This window comes from Schistocerca piceifrons, chromosome 3, assembly GCF_021461385.2.
Source record: "Schistocerca piceifrons isolate TAMUIC-IGC-003096 chromosome 3, iqSchPice1.1, whole genome shotgun sequence".
In the NCBI taxonomy this organism is placed as follows: domain Eukaryota; kingdom Metazoa; phylum Arthropoda; class Insecta; order Orthoptera; family Acrididae; genus Schistocerca; species Schistocerca piceifrons.
Genome location: NC_060140.1, coordinates 137,305,437 through 137,320,256, shown reverse-complemented (window position 1 = coordinate 137,320,256; position 14,820 = coordinate 137,305,437). Strand labels below are relative to the sequence as shown.

At 39.5% G+C, this 14,820-nt stretch overlaps 1 protein-coding gene across 1 annotated transcript in view; it reads right to left on the bottom strand.

Annotated features, from left to right (window-relative positions):
- Positions 1–14,820, bottom strand: part of LOC124789635 (39S ribosomal protein L52, mitochondrial) — a 45,944-nt gene that overhangs the window by 8,714 nt on the left and 22,410 nt on the right. Inside the window, exon 3 of the mRNA XM_047257062.1 lies at positions 4,785–4,917. Coding sequence (XP_047113018.1) covers positions 4,785–4,917 — 133 coding nt within the window. The remainder of the gene's footprint in view (positions 1–4,784; positions 4,918–14,820) is intronic.

The following is a 14,820-nucleotide window of genomic DNA, read 5'->3' as shown; positions in this document are numbered from 1 at the left end:
CAGCCTAAAAAGTTAAATTTCAGAATGGACTCTGAGCTTACAACTTACGACAAAGAAGAAGAACAAAAGATGAGTCTTAAGAAAATTGTTTATGCAAATTCTAGCATTGTTTCCTCTCTCTGCATGCCAAGTGCTATAAAAATGTGACCTGCCACCCAGATTATTAACTTAGTTCAAAATTACTAAATCAGCTTTGGGCTACAAGAATGTGGTGACAGTCAGAACACGCAACACATGCCCCCCCCTGTGTGCAACATACCACTGGCTTGGCAAACAAAAGGACACTCGCAAGCTAATGGAGATACTAGCTCTGCAGATGAATAGATTGAAAGAATGAATGATGAGATAAAATAAATTATTCACAGAGTTAAAGGACAGGAAAATTTAATTGTGATGGGCGACTGGTATTCCATAGCAGGAAGAGGAAGACAAAAATGGTAGGAGTATATGTACTAGGGGAAAAGAAGAAGTCACCTGGTAGAATTCTGCACATAGTGTAATTTAATCATTGTCAGTGCTTTGGTTTACGGATCATGAAATAACTTGTATATCTGGAAGAGACCTGGAGACACTGGATGATTTCAGATTATATAATGCAAAGACAGAGATTTCGGAACAAGATTTTAAACTGTAAGACTTTTCCAGGGGCAGATGGGGATTCTGATCCTAATTTATTGGTTATAAGTTGTAGATTAAAACTGAAGAAATTGGAAAAAGGTGGCTAATTAAGGAGACAGGATCAGAATAAGCTGGAATAACTACAGTTATTTAGAGTTTCAAACACAGCATTACGCCATGACAGACTGAAACAGAGAAATGAATACAGTAGACAATGAAGGGATAGCTCTGAGAGATGAAATAGTGAAAGCAGCAGAGGAGCAAATACGTAAAAAAGCAGTGCCTAGTAGGAATCCTTGGATATTACAGGAGATACTGAATTTAATTGATGAATAGAGAAAATACAAAAATGCATCAAAAGAAGCTGGTGAAAGGGGATAGAAATGTCTAAAAAATAAGACTGACAGAAAGTGTACAATAGTTAAGAAGAAGTAACTAGAGTAAAAATGTAAATCTATAGAAGCATGTACATGTTGGCAAAAGATATTGCCTATGGTAAAGTTAAAGAGGCCTTTGGAGAAACAAGAAGCCAATGCATGAATATCAAGAGCACAGCTGGAAAACCAATAGTAAGTGAAGCAGTGAAAGCTGAAAGGCAGAAGATATATATAGAGGGGCTATACAAGTACAATGAACTTGAGAAGTCAGTATTTTAGAAATGGAAGAAGAAAGATAAGACAGAAGATATAATACTGTGGAAAGAATTTGACAAACTAATGAAAGATCTAACTCAAAACAAGCGCCTGAAGCAGACTACATGCCGTCATAATTATTGAGATGCTTTGGAGAGCCTGTTGTGAGAAAATCATTCCACCTGGTCTGCAAGATATATGAAACAGGCAAAACACCATGAAGAATGTAAGAAAAAAAAATGGTGGTGACAGGAGTGAATATTACCGAACTATCAGTTTAATATTTCAAGACTGCAAAATACTGACAAGAATTATTTACAGAAGAATGGAAAAAATGGTAGGAACTAACCTTGGGGATGGTCAGAATGGGTTCTGGAGAAATGTTTGAACACACAAGACAATACTGATACTATGACTTATCTTAGAAGATAGGTTGATGAAAGTCAAACCTATGTTTATAGCGTTTGTAGATATCTTTTGACAATATTGACTTCAGCAGATTCTTTCGAATTTCTGAAGGTAGCAGAAACCAGACAATTTCTGAAGGTAGCAGAAACCAGACAGCAGTTGTAAGAGTCAAAGGGCATGAAATGAAAGCGGTGGTTGAGAAGGGAGTGAGACACAGTTGCAGCCAATCCCCAATGTTATTCAGTCCACTCATTGAAAAGGTGTAAAAGAAAGCAAGGAGAAATTTGGAAAGGAAGTTAATGTTCATAGAGAAGAAATAAAATGGCATTGCAATTCTGTCAGAAGCAATACATCTACATCTACATTTATACTCCGCAAGCCACCCAATGGTGTGTGGCAGAGGGCACTTCACGTGTCACTGTCATTACCTCCCTTTTCTGTTCCAGTCGCGTATGGTTCGCGGGAAGAACGACTGTCTGAAAGCCTCTACTTTTACATTCATGATCTCCTCGGGAGGTATAAGCAGGGGGAAGCAATATATTCGATACCTCATCCAGAAACGCACCCTCTCGAAACCTGGCGAGCAAGCTACACCGCGATGCAGAGCGCCTCTCTTGCAGAGTCTGCCACTTGAGTTTGCTAAACATCTCCGTTACGCTATCACGGTTACCAAATAACCCTGTGACGAAATGCGCTGCTCTTCTTTGGATCTTCTCTATCTCCTCCGTCAACCCGATCTGGTACGGATCCCACACTGATGAGCAATACTCAAGTATAGGTCGAACGAGTGTTTTGTAAGCCATCTCCTTTGTTGATGGACTACATTTTGTAAGGACTCTCCCAATGAATCTCAACCTGGTACCCGCCTTACCAACAAATAATTTTATATGATCATTCCACTTCAAATCGTTCTGCACGCATACTCCCAGATATTTTACAGAAGTAACTGCTACCAGTGTTTGTTCCACTATCATGTAATCATACAATAAAGGATCCTTCTTTCTATGTATTCGCAATACATTACATTTGTCTATGTTAAGGGTCAGTTGCCACTCCCTGCACCAAGTGCCTATCTGCTGCAGATCTTCCTGCATTTTGCTACAATTTTCTAATGCTGCAACTTCTCTGTAAACTACAGCATCATCTGCAAAAGGCTGAATGGAACTTCCGACACTATCTACTAGGTCATTTATATATATTGTGAAATCACTTGGAAGAGCAATTCAATGGAATGGACAGTATCTTGAAAGGAGGATATAACATGAACATTAACAAAAAACAAAAAAAGAGTAATGGAATGTAGTCATACTAAATCAGGTAATGCTGAGGGAATTAGATTAGGAAATAGGGCAATAAAACTGTACATGAGTTTTTGCGGTTTGGGCAGTAAAATAATTTATGATGGCTGAAGTAAAGAGGATATAAAATGCAGAATGGTAATGGCAAAAGAAGCATTTCTGAAGAAGAGAAATTTGTTAACATTGAATATAAATGTAAGTGTTAGGAAGTCTTTCCTGTAGGCATTATCTGGAGTGCAACTTTGCATGGAAGAGCAACAAGGGCAATAAACAACTCACACTAGAAAAAAAATAGAAGCTTTTGAAATGTAGTGCTACAGAGGAATGCTGATGATCAGATGGGTAGATCACATGACTAACGAGGAGGTACTGAATAGTATTGGGGAGAAAATAAATTTTTGGCATAATTTGACTAAAATAAGGAATCAGTTGACTGGACATATTCTGGGACACCAAGGAATCGTCTGTTTAGTATTGGAGGAAATTGGGAGTGGAGGGTAAAATACACATAGAGAGACCAATAGAGGAGCATACAAAGTATGTTCAAATGGATGTGGATTGCAATAGCTATTCAGATATATGAGGCTTGCACAGGATAGACAGTCTTTGGACTGAAGAAGAACACGACAAGAACAATGCAGATACATCCCAACCTAAGGAAGTGTACCAAGTGAGATAAATCTATGAAAGTGCACACTTTTCATGGTGCAAAAAAGAAAATGTAATCTTTTTGGAACAGATGCTTGTCACTCTTTTGGAATTATAATCCACAAAAAGCAAAAGGATTAAAATGATCTTTGTGCAAGTGTCCTTTCAGGCAACTGCCAGTGACAGATTTGGGATTCAGCCTCTCAGCAAATGGACTGAACAAGTAGAAGATTGTGTCACAGCTGCCACCTACAAGGAAGTGATGTCCAATCACGGCACTAGCATACCCTGCGATCTTCTAGTAACTTGCACGGCTACACTGTCTGAAACTTGAAGCCCGGTAGAGAGCTCAACGGCTGCACATCACCCCATCCTCTTGGATGTTTTGCATCTACCAATGGTGCACGTCATCATTGAGGCTTCTCCTTCCAAGGTGGCACCCTACTGTGAGCCCATAAGCCCGGACACCTTGAGGTGGCAGTGTGAACTCTATCTACTACAGGCCCATGATGTATCCTGTGACATCTGCCCACAGACTTCTCCAGTGCCATCGAAACCAATTTTGCCTCAGTCATTCTGGGCAGCAGCCACCTGCTTCTCCTCCAATCCTGTGGATACTCTAGCATTTCCCATTGTGCCTCATCCCACTTCTGTAATGCCAGTGAATGTTGATCCACAGCCTTCCTCTTTATGGCTCCTCTGGACTACACACCACATGGGTGAAGGTACTCAGATAGAACTGATCCTCAGTTGTGGCCTCTAATGGAATCATACCAGACTCCATCATATAAACCACCACAGAGCTAGTCTCACACTCTTCTCTGTATGTTATGATGTGAGCTGTGAAATGCATGCCCCGAAAGTCATTGTACTAGCTACAGTATTATTTTGGTAGACTGTATTTGCAACAAAACTTTGATACATCACCATTTCCGAATAGTATCTTGCATATGTATCACTTCCTGGGAATGAACTCCAGTTCTAGTGTGAATAGATTGCCTTTTTACAAAAATAACAGCATCCACAAGAGTATCAAACACATTCAAAAAAATAAGAGAAGTCAAGGCACTTCTTTTGCCAGACCTGATATTCAGATTTCCTTGTTGTAAAAAATCTGTTTCTGGACGGTGAGGATGGAAACAAGTTCTCTAAAATAGACTAAGTCTATACTTTTACTGACCGCATATTCCCGTTGTTTAAGTAGTCGCTTCTTCTGTCTTACACCCAGTGGAGTTGTTCTTCCATCAAGGAATGTGTAGTCAGGAGAGTTGATTAATGAGAGCTCTTTATTTGGATTTTCAGGTAATCCATTTCTGAAAGCAAAATAGAATGTTTCCACCTTATTCAGAACTTCAATGTGCCAACTGAAAAATGGTACTAATATAAACACAGCATGGATATGGATTTAGCTACAAAACTGTACAACTGGGTGTAAATTTTAAGATCTACATCAACATTAACATCTAAGCTTCAAATGAAAAGAAGTATCACTAGAACTATTCTTTCCATCTATGTTTTTTTTGTTTAGTTGAAAACAAGAATGTAACATACAAAATCAAGCAACCAAGTTATGACTGCACTGTCAATCACGTGGAGAGAAAAATGTTACTGAGACAGAAATAAATGTTGAAAGGAAAAACTCATGGTTAGAAATAATTTATAGAATTTGTCAACATATCACTATTTTTATACATTAAAAAATCTGCTGTTCAGTTATTAGGATTGATCTAGAACAGAATTGAGTTATTTGTTATCTGAGAAGCCAATACACATTGAAATCTCACGTATTAGGTAACAGAGTGATTTGAAAAGAAATGTCGAAATTCAGAGCAAGCATCCATGCAAGCTATTGTACTACTAGCAGGAAATCAAAATGGATAAACAGGATAAGAAAACAGCAAAACAGAAAGCAGGAATTATGGAAAATGTAGATCAAGGACACCAAATGAATGTCATATCAGGAACCAATACTGGGACAAGAAGAAGTGAAAAAAGGAAGAGGACGATACTGGTGCACGTGATGGATGTCAAAATTATCAGATATCATATCATGGTGTGTCTGCCAAAAAACTGTTGTACATACAAGTCTTATTTCAACAACTCCTGAAGGCAATAAAAACAAAAACTGACGTCCTGAAATCATAAATAGGACGTACTGTAAATACTGTGTCTTAAAAACAAAGTTGGAACCATTAAAAATACGAGGGCTGTTTAATAAAGAATGATCACAATTTTTTATGCTCATAATTTCTCACACTAAAATTTAATCTTATGATTTTCTGTTAGCTTAATGTGCAACAAACACACCATAGTAGTTTCATTATTGGGACTCCTGGTTCCCACCTGTGAGAGGCAGGCAAGGTCAGACATGTTCAGTACTGCCTACCGCTGCAATGGAGGTAACACGTGAGGAACAATATGCGGCTTTGAAATTCTGCTTTCGTTTCAACAAATCTTCAACTGAGGCCTATACAATGTTACAGGAGGCCTATGAAAAATGTTCTTCCCTACAGCACAGCGCGAAGGTGGTTTAAAATGTTTAAAGAGGAGAGACAATCAATTTCAAAGGAAGGTGGACCCACTGCTCCAGTTACTGCTCCTACGGAAGAAAACATAAACACGGCTGCTGTCACTGTGAGATAGGATTGACGAATTACCTCAAGATCACTTTCTGAAATACTGAACATTTCACTGGGTGCCACCCACACATTGGTGACCGACAAATTACACATGACACATGCTTGGGCGCGATGGGTTCCAAGGCTGTTCATTCCCGAACAAAAGGACATTCGCGTGCAGGTCTGTATGCAGTTAAAGTTGATGTTAGAGGAAGATCCGGAGTTTTTTTCAAGTGTAATCACTGCTGATGAAACTTGGCTACATCATTTTGATTCTGAGAGCAAACAGCAAAGCTCAGTGTGGAAATCCCCTTCATTACCAACCCCCAAAACAGCAAAAGTGCTTGCTTCTGCTGGGAAAGTTATGGTCACCTCATCTTTTGATATTCATGGTATGGTTTATCAGCATGTTGTACCTGCACACACATCAGTAACTGGACAATATGACAGGGAGTTCTGAAAACATTGTAAGTCCATATCAGACACAAAAGACCACATTTCCATGAAGCAGGCTGGATGCTGCACCACAATAATGCGCGGCCACATATTGCCAATGTTGTTGCTGAATATATTGCAAAAATCAATGTGAAGAGCTTCCCTCATCCTCCCTATAATCCGGATTTAGCCCCATGTGACTTTTTTTCTATTCCCTAACATGAAGAAATGCCTTCGTGAGAGCGTTATCAATCATCAGAAGCAGTGGTGAAGGCTGTGGAGGTGATTTTGAAGGACCTCTCAAAAAATGGTTTTGAGCATGTATTTGAAGACTGGCAGAAACACTGGGACAAGTGCATCACATTCAAGGGAGACTACTTTGAGAAGGACCATCAAAATTATGAGGATGAGTAAAGGTATCTTGTCAAAAAAGAAATTATCGTCATTCTTTATTGAACAGCTCTGCATAGTTCTAACAAAGTCCATGAAAAAGGATCAAGAATCTTTATAGGAAGATCTAATGCAGTAAATGAAAACCGGCCTAGATTTCTTGAAAGCAATCAATAAATCTTTAAAAGAGGGTCTTAGAGCCTTGAAAACTACTTAGCATTCAAAATACCACCAGGTGAGAATGAACGAAATTATAACACTCAAAAGTGAATTTACGGAAGGCATTAATGCTTCTATGAGTGAACTGCAATTCAGAAATTAGTGAATAAGGAAGTAAACAAAACAGAATAAAATATTAGTGAAACAGTAGACAAAAGAAATAGCAAATGCACTTTCAAGAATTCCTGGAGGACAGAAGGCACTCATGAGAGTCATTAAATGAATATTGTGTAAGTACTTGAGTATGTGGATAGGCTACTTCATATACCACTGTCACTTCCCCCCATCCCTGGTAACCCACCGCGTGAGTTCATATTTCTATTCAACATTACCCACCTGGTCTTTTCAAGAGATATATGTACAAAGAAGTAATTATTGGTTGACTTTCTAGGAATGCATGCACTCAGAATTTCAACAGTAAACTACACTATGAGGTACAAAAATACCCTTGTGGCACCTGGCAATGGAGCTGTATAAGCATCTCTCTGACACTTTCATGCTTGTTACACAAACCTGGGATTAAATACACTGTTCTTCTTTGTCTTTTCTTTCATTCCTCTATCAATACTACCTGTTAATGGTCCCAGATAGAGAAGTAATACTCAAGTATCACTCTAACGTGGGTTTTGTAAGCTACCTTCTTTTTGGGTGGACTACACTTCCTGATGATTCTTCCAATGAATCTCAGTGACAACCGCCTTTCCTACGATCAGTTTTTTTTTTGTTTTTCCATCCATACCACAAGTGTATTATCCCCGTAGTCATGCACACAGAGAAACATTTATTAATACAAAGAGATGTTTATATGTGAGTGTAGCTCCAAGAAAACTGCACGAACTAAAAATTTAAAAAAAGGTGTCTAACAAGACAAAATGTAGGCAATGATTAAGGAAAATGCATGGGGGAAGTAGGAGGTCAGCAATGAAATGTTAGTAAGTGATGTGACATTTTCACTTAAGTGATGTCAGAAAAGAATAATAGAATAAGAAGTAAAGATCGATTAGAAGAAGAGAAGAAAGTGGTAAGTGGGTAGAATAATGCAAATAAAGCACAACACCAGACACAAAGGAAACGGAGGAAACAGAAAACACCAAGAAAAAATAGAGGAGGGTGGGGGTGAAAGAAAGAAGAGCTATTTTTGGAGGAAAAGAATAAATGAGAAAATTAATAAAAGCAAAATAAGATCAAATTAAAAAAACATTGAGTATGTTAAAGAGAGGAAGGGGAGGGATTAGGATACTATTGTTCACTATGAAGGCATAATGAGAGGGTATGAAAGTTCTAGAGAACTGTAGAAGATTTGTTGGCCTAACTAAAGCAGCAGCCACAAGAAATATTCAATGAACAGTCTATAAAGATTAATGATCAGGATGGAACTAAGAGACAAGTAGATCAGCTGCTAAATTTAAAGACAATTCCCATGAAACAGCCTCAGAACTTTTGAAATGCTGGACAATGCCAGGAAATATAAACGTGTGGAAAGTTTCAAGAGTATGAATTTAACCCATTTCAGTGAGAAAGCCTAGTCTCTCAGTCATGAATTTGTCTCTTCACCAATGTCATCAAAGAAGTGTGCAGCAGTTAATGTTGAATTTATAGCAAACATCCGTGTCCCAACTTTCAGAACAACAACAGGTAAGAAATTCAGCATAAGGATCTAAAGTAAACTGCAGTCACCTGCATAAGGCAAAAGAAGCAACTTATTGAAGAAATTGCATTCACTATCACTTACTCCTTCAAGTTCAAGAAAGCTTAAACAGTATCCACACTGGGAAGGTTGCAGGCTTTGATGGGATATTACCATAACTACTTAAATGTTGTGGATCTGCCACTTAGCCCTGGACTGCTTTCTTTTATAGATGCACGTTGGAGTCAGATAGACAATGCCAGTCTTCAAGAACACTAAAATGCTTTCACTGTTGAAACCAGGAAGTGATCCAGATCTCTCATAAGTTATAGACCAACTGCACTACACTGTCACATACAGATTACTGGAACTACTGATTCCAAGCAAAGTGACAATGATAATTAAAGTACTAATCACAGACCAGTAAGCTGGATTCTACCCAATCACAACTGCCATGACCAAGTCCTCCCCTTAATCATCTATTTGTACACTGGCTTTGAGAAGAAAGAAAAAATTTTGACCATCTTCTTAGATTTGTTCTCGGTGCACAGCACACCCTGGAAAGAGGGCCTTTAACTCAACAGCTGCCAGGATACAGGCCACCTCATTATTTGGCAATATGCTGAATACCTAACTGTCCCAAGTTTACTTTCGCCACATGCAGAGCAAATTTCATGAACTGGACAATAAACTGCCTCAAGGTTCAGTTCTCTCTTTTACGCTTTCAACTTATGTACCCACACAGTTGTCAGAAAAAGTGTCACAAGCTTACATATGTCTCAGAGCCAAAACAAACTATGTTTGACAACCTATGTGTAATGGATAAGTATTTCAGTAGGCCGATGTTCAAAACAAAACCTCCACGAGTCACAAGCTCCGGCATTCCACTTGAGCAACAGATATGCAAACTGCTGTCTGCAGCTGATATTGTGATGATATATTACATCACACCAGCACTTCAAAGTGTCTCAGTGCCACTTTGCTTAGTTCATTTATCTAAAGACACCAGCTGTAAAAGTGAAAAGCTACCATAATTTATTTCAAAGTCTAATTGGAACTTCATGGGTAGCTGATGCATATACTCTGAGAATGACAGCACTGGCCTTAGATTTTTCATCTGTACTGTTCAACTGAATGCCTCAATATTTCCCACACTCACCTAATGGATGTTCAACTCACAAGCAGTGCACATTTTATCTGGTATGCTTCTGCCTAGATGCCAGTTTCACACCTCCCAAGGCTGAGCAATATCACATAGGAAGAAACAAGCTTTCATTCAACTATGGACAACGAAGTGGCTGCCAGGCACCCACTTGCATCAGCGATTGTCTGGTAACCAGGCCACCTCTGCTGTCAACTGAAGGAGTAACTGACTTCAACTACCTTAAGCCTGGTCCACACACAACGATCTGTCTGCGCAGACATCGGCGCAGATGTCTGTACATGCAAAAGATCGCTGCAAATGTGGTGTGTTCACACGACACAAACACCAGTCTACTACTCGCCCGCCATCTGTCGGTGCAGAAAAGTAGTATCAGTGGCAAGCGACTACGCTCCCCGTAAACATCAAAAATTTAATTAAGTTATTTTGAAATATAGAAATGGAGGAAGTTCTGTTGTGGTCTGTGTTCGCAACTTGCGTTGCAAAAAACATTCAGACCAACCGTAGGAAACAGAGAAAGCGGTCACAATGGTGTAGACAGTGGCTGCTAAAGCGAAAGCAGTTTTCTCACGTAAATTTACTGCGAGAGCTGCAGGGTGAACCTAACGACTGGCGAAATTATTTGCGGATGGATGTCGAAACTTATAATTATCTCTTAAAGCTTGTAACCCCTCATATTATGAGAAAAAATACTTGTATGAGAAGGGCAATTTCTCCTTATGAACGGCTGGTGGTAACATTAAGATTCCTAACAACAGGAAGGAGCTACAAGGATTTGGAATTTTCAACTGCAATATCGAAACAAGCGTTGAGTGAAATAATACCCAACACATGTGAAGCTATTTACGCTGTCCTGAAGGATGAGTTCACGAAGGCAAGTCAAGTTACAGATAATATTTTTGGTGTTGTAGACGTGTTTGAAACACAATAGGCCTATATTATTAGAGATTATATACCTACACGGCCAATGAGCTACGGTTTACTTTGTTCCTGAGTAGGCATTTTCAGTTCGTACTGTGTAGAAGCAACCTGTTACAAATTTTTGTTCCAGGATACAAAACTCCATTCTGAATTCTAGACAGAGATTCGTTATCTGCCTGAAAAGATTTACTTGTAGTATTGTGGTTGTGAATACTATAGTTAATATAGTTACACTATTGCTTTACATTACCTTGTGTTCCATTTCCTCACACATTGACACTCCAATTTCATCTTCAATTGTACTCCTGCTTGGTCTTGGCGTTTCTTGATCACTAAGAAAGCCAAGCCGATCAAAATACCATAACATTGGCTGGTATACTTGACCTACTCGTACACCAGATCTTCTAGATTTCTGAACTTTGGATAACTCTTTTAGGTAAATAGTTCGCAACGAATTTATTTTTTTTATTACTGTTTCTCTGTTTGCTGAGGCATCAACTGCCCGCAATTTTTCAATTGAAGCATTGTATGCTGCTGTCTTTTTGTCTCCGTCCCTATATTCTTTACTTTTAATTTTCCACAAACATGGGTGGTTTCTATATATTTCAATGTATTCACTTACAAACTCTCGAGAACACTGACGAGTATCAGCCATTTTAATGCCCTGTGCGCACAAATACAAACACTAGACAGCGCAAACAGCTGTTTCGCACCAGATTTGCAGCGATCTCCTGTCCACACGCACCAACTTGTCTGCGCAGATGTGGTTTGAACCCACAGATTTGAGAGATTTCGCTCAAACCTCCAACTCCAACTTCCAGGTTTGCACACACCTCAGGTTGGTGCAAATCTTCTGTCCACACGCAACGATCTGTCTGCGCAGATGTGATGTGCGCAGACAGATCGTTGTATGTGGACGGGCCTTTAGCTCCATCAGCTTCTGATTATAAATGTATCAAATATGTTAAGATGAAGTTTGACTTGCTGCACGCTCTGTCTGAGAGCACTTTAAACCCTTCCCAATGCTGTAGCACTGCAATGGTGGTGCCAGCAGAGAATAATCTAATGAACCCATTTTTATACTGGGTAGCTAAAAGGCCAGCCAGGCATCAGACCTTTATTGGCTATCTTCACCAGTAGGGATACCTGGAGGCACAGTGGCCAATATCCATGTGTTGCTGTCACAAGTGGTGTCAGAGGTTGGATGTCAGCAGTGTCAGCCTGTTGACAGTCGCGTCAATGGCTGGCCTGTGCCTGTTCACCATAGAACAAAATCTGATAAACAGGAAGGCAGTTTCTTCAGCAGCAACCAAGCACAAGACTTCCCTGCATTCTAATGAGTAAGTGGTACCTTAGGCATATTGTAACCACTTGTGGATTCCTTATTTTCTTTGTTCGGGCTTTCGTGTATACCTGTTTCCCTTTCCAAAATAGTTTCCCATGGCAAGAATGCCATTGGGTACTGCAGGTGAGATGGTGACTACCCACAACATACTTCAACATTTATTGGCAGAGGATGCACAGATGTGAGCAGATAATCTTGCTACACATTAAGAGTTAGAAAGATCAAGACAAGAGTGAAGTGTGGGAGTTCCCCCACCCCTCCTTCCTCCTGTGTTTCCTCATCTGCCTTAGATTCCAGTGCTCCCAGGCTAATTACTCCCTCTCAGGTGAATCAGAGGAGGATGTGATAGCTTTCCTTGTAACCTTACAAACAACCACAACTTTGAACAGCTGGGACTAGGAGCCATTGCTCAGTGTGGGTTTTCTGTGACTAGCAGACATGAAAGGATATTTGTAATGATTTATTAGAAGTTATGAGAGGCTTGTACTTTGAAGGATCTATTGCAAGTTCTGTTGATGCCCTCTTAGGGGAAAATACAGTGAGGTATTACTAACAGCAGCTTAATGGCATTATCCAAAGGTGTAGGAAACAACAGAAGAACTTGTGGAGAGAATCAGGAAGTTAAATATAATATTTATGAGCTAATGGACAGCAATAGTTCATAAAGGACCCTCATTCACGATGCAGAACAGATAGCACTGAACACATTCTTATGGAGCTTGCCAGTGGAAATCCTCTGTGAATGTTGTATAACTGTGACAGCCTTGGAAGATATTATTGTGGCAAAAAAGCCTGTACGAAAGGAGAGGAATATTCAGTACATATAAGACAAGTTATCAGTTTGGGTGGTCCGGCCATACTGAATTTGACTGCAGAGATTCTCAATGTAGAAGTAGTTAAGGTACTGGAAGTGAAAATGCCATAGGCAATCTTCACAAAGGCAAGACAGTAAAACATGAGGAGGGTTTCACACTAACATTCCATTGTTAAACAGAAACAGGAACACGGAAGACACAGCATGGCATTCTCTGGAAATGTAAACATGAGAAATCCATATGCAGACTCAAGGTTAGGTTACTGTGTGATTGGTGAATTGAGGGGGACAGCTAGACAGAGGATTCTGGTGTCTGCAATATGTCAGATGGTACTTGGAGAGGGGATAGATTTGTCACATTAAAACTTACATGGAGCAGCAGAAAGTCAAGTGAATTTTCTTTGTTCAGAATGGGTTACTTTCTGGGTAGGAATGTGCACTCTGCAGTCTTGGATGAAAGCGCTTCCCTAATTGGCAGTAGCTACATTTTTGAGCTTGAGATTTCCTAGTTACACAACATATTAAATTCAATCTAAAATGGCATACAGGGAAGATAGATGGGATATTTTTCTGTGTTGGTAATATTTTTCTGCATTGGTACACTGTTGAAAGTACCAAACCAACACACGGTAAATCCCTACACCAGTGAAAACCAATTGGACCATGTGCATAATCCTTTAAAGTCCCCTCACATGATAGGGTATCACAAGGTATACTGGAGGTAATCTGAATGAATTTCAGAGCTGAGTTGTCAGTTAATACGTGGTTGAATCAGATATACACAGGAATTTTTCTAAGCAGATAGGCAGTTTCTTGAATCTGTTTTCATGAAATGAATGTGGCAATGACAGGAGATAGTTGTGCACGAATGCTTTGACAGCACTGTCATTGTCAAATGTGTCATCTGACTGATTACTTTAGTGGTCCACACAAATGAAAATCGCAGGGTGATAAGTTCGGACTGTAGGCAGGGCATTCTAGTGTGGTCCTGTGGACAGAAAGTTTCTAGCTTTGACAGGTACATGTAACCACTTTTCATTGCAGTTCACAGTCCAGTGCTGTTCGGTTTGGTAGCATGTCAGTGGCCATTTGTATACTTCGAGATGATGAAATTTGTGCTCTGTTGTGAGAAGACAAGGCACTCAGCTTGTGGACATTTTCTGAAATCCGAGGTTCTCAGGAATGTTTGACTGAGCACTACTGTAGCTTACGCCAACCCACAGTAGCAATTTCAGCAGCTGTTATTCGGTGATCATATTCAACAAGCTGACTAACACTGTGAATCTCTCTTCAGTCATGCTGGTCCTCAGATGATGGTAAACTGCATTCTCAACTGTTTCTGGGCCTCATAAAAACTGTTTGTGCCATGCATACATTTGAGTCTGAACTGTGTTGCAGGCCTTTTCAAAATTTTGAATGGTTTAACATCCTCTACTGTGTGAAACTAGATTATAGTTCATTGTGCAAAGATGATGGTAGCTCCTGCTCTGACATTACAACTCTGACTAAAGAAACAAGACAATGTTCTTGCTGTGGAGAATAATCATTGAAAATGAAAGCAACAATAAACAAAGATTGCACAATTCTCCATTTACAGTACGGCGCACAAAACAAAAACTCTTATTTATATTTGATTCATCCTCATACATTTTGTGTGGTGGATAGTTAACCTGGAAATAAGGAGT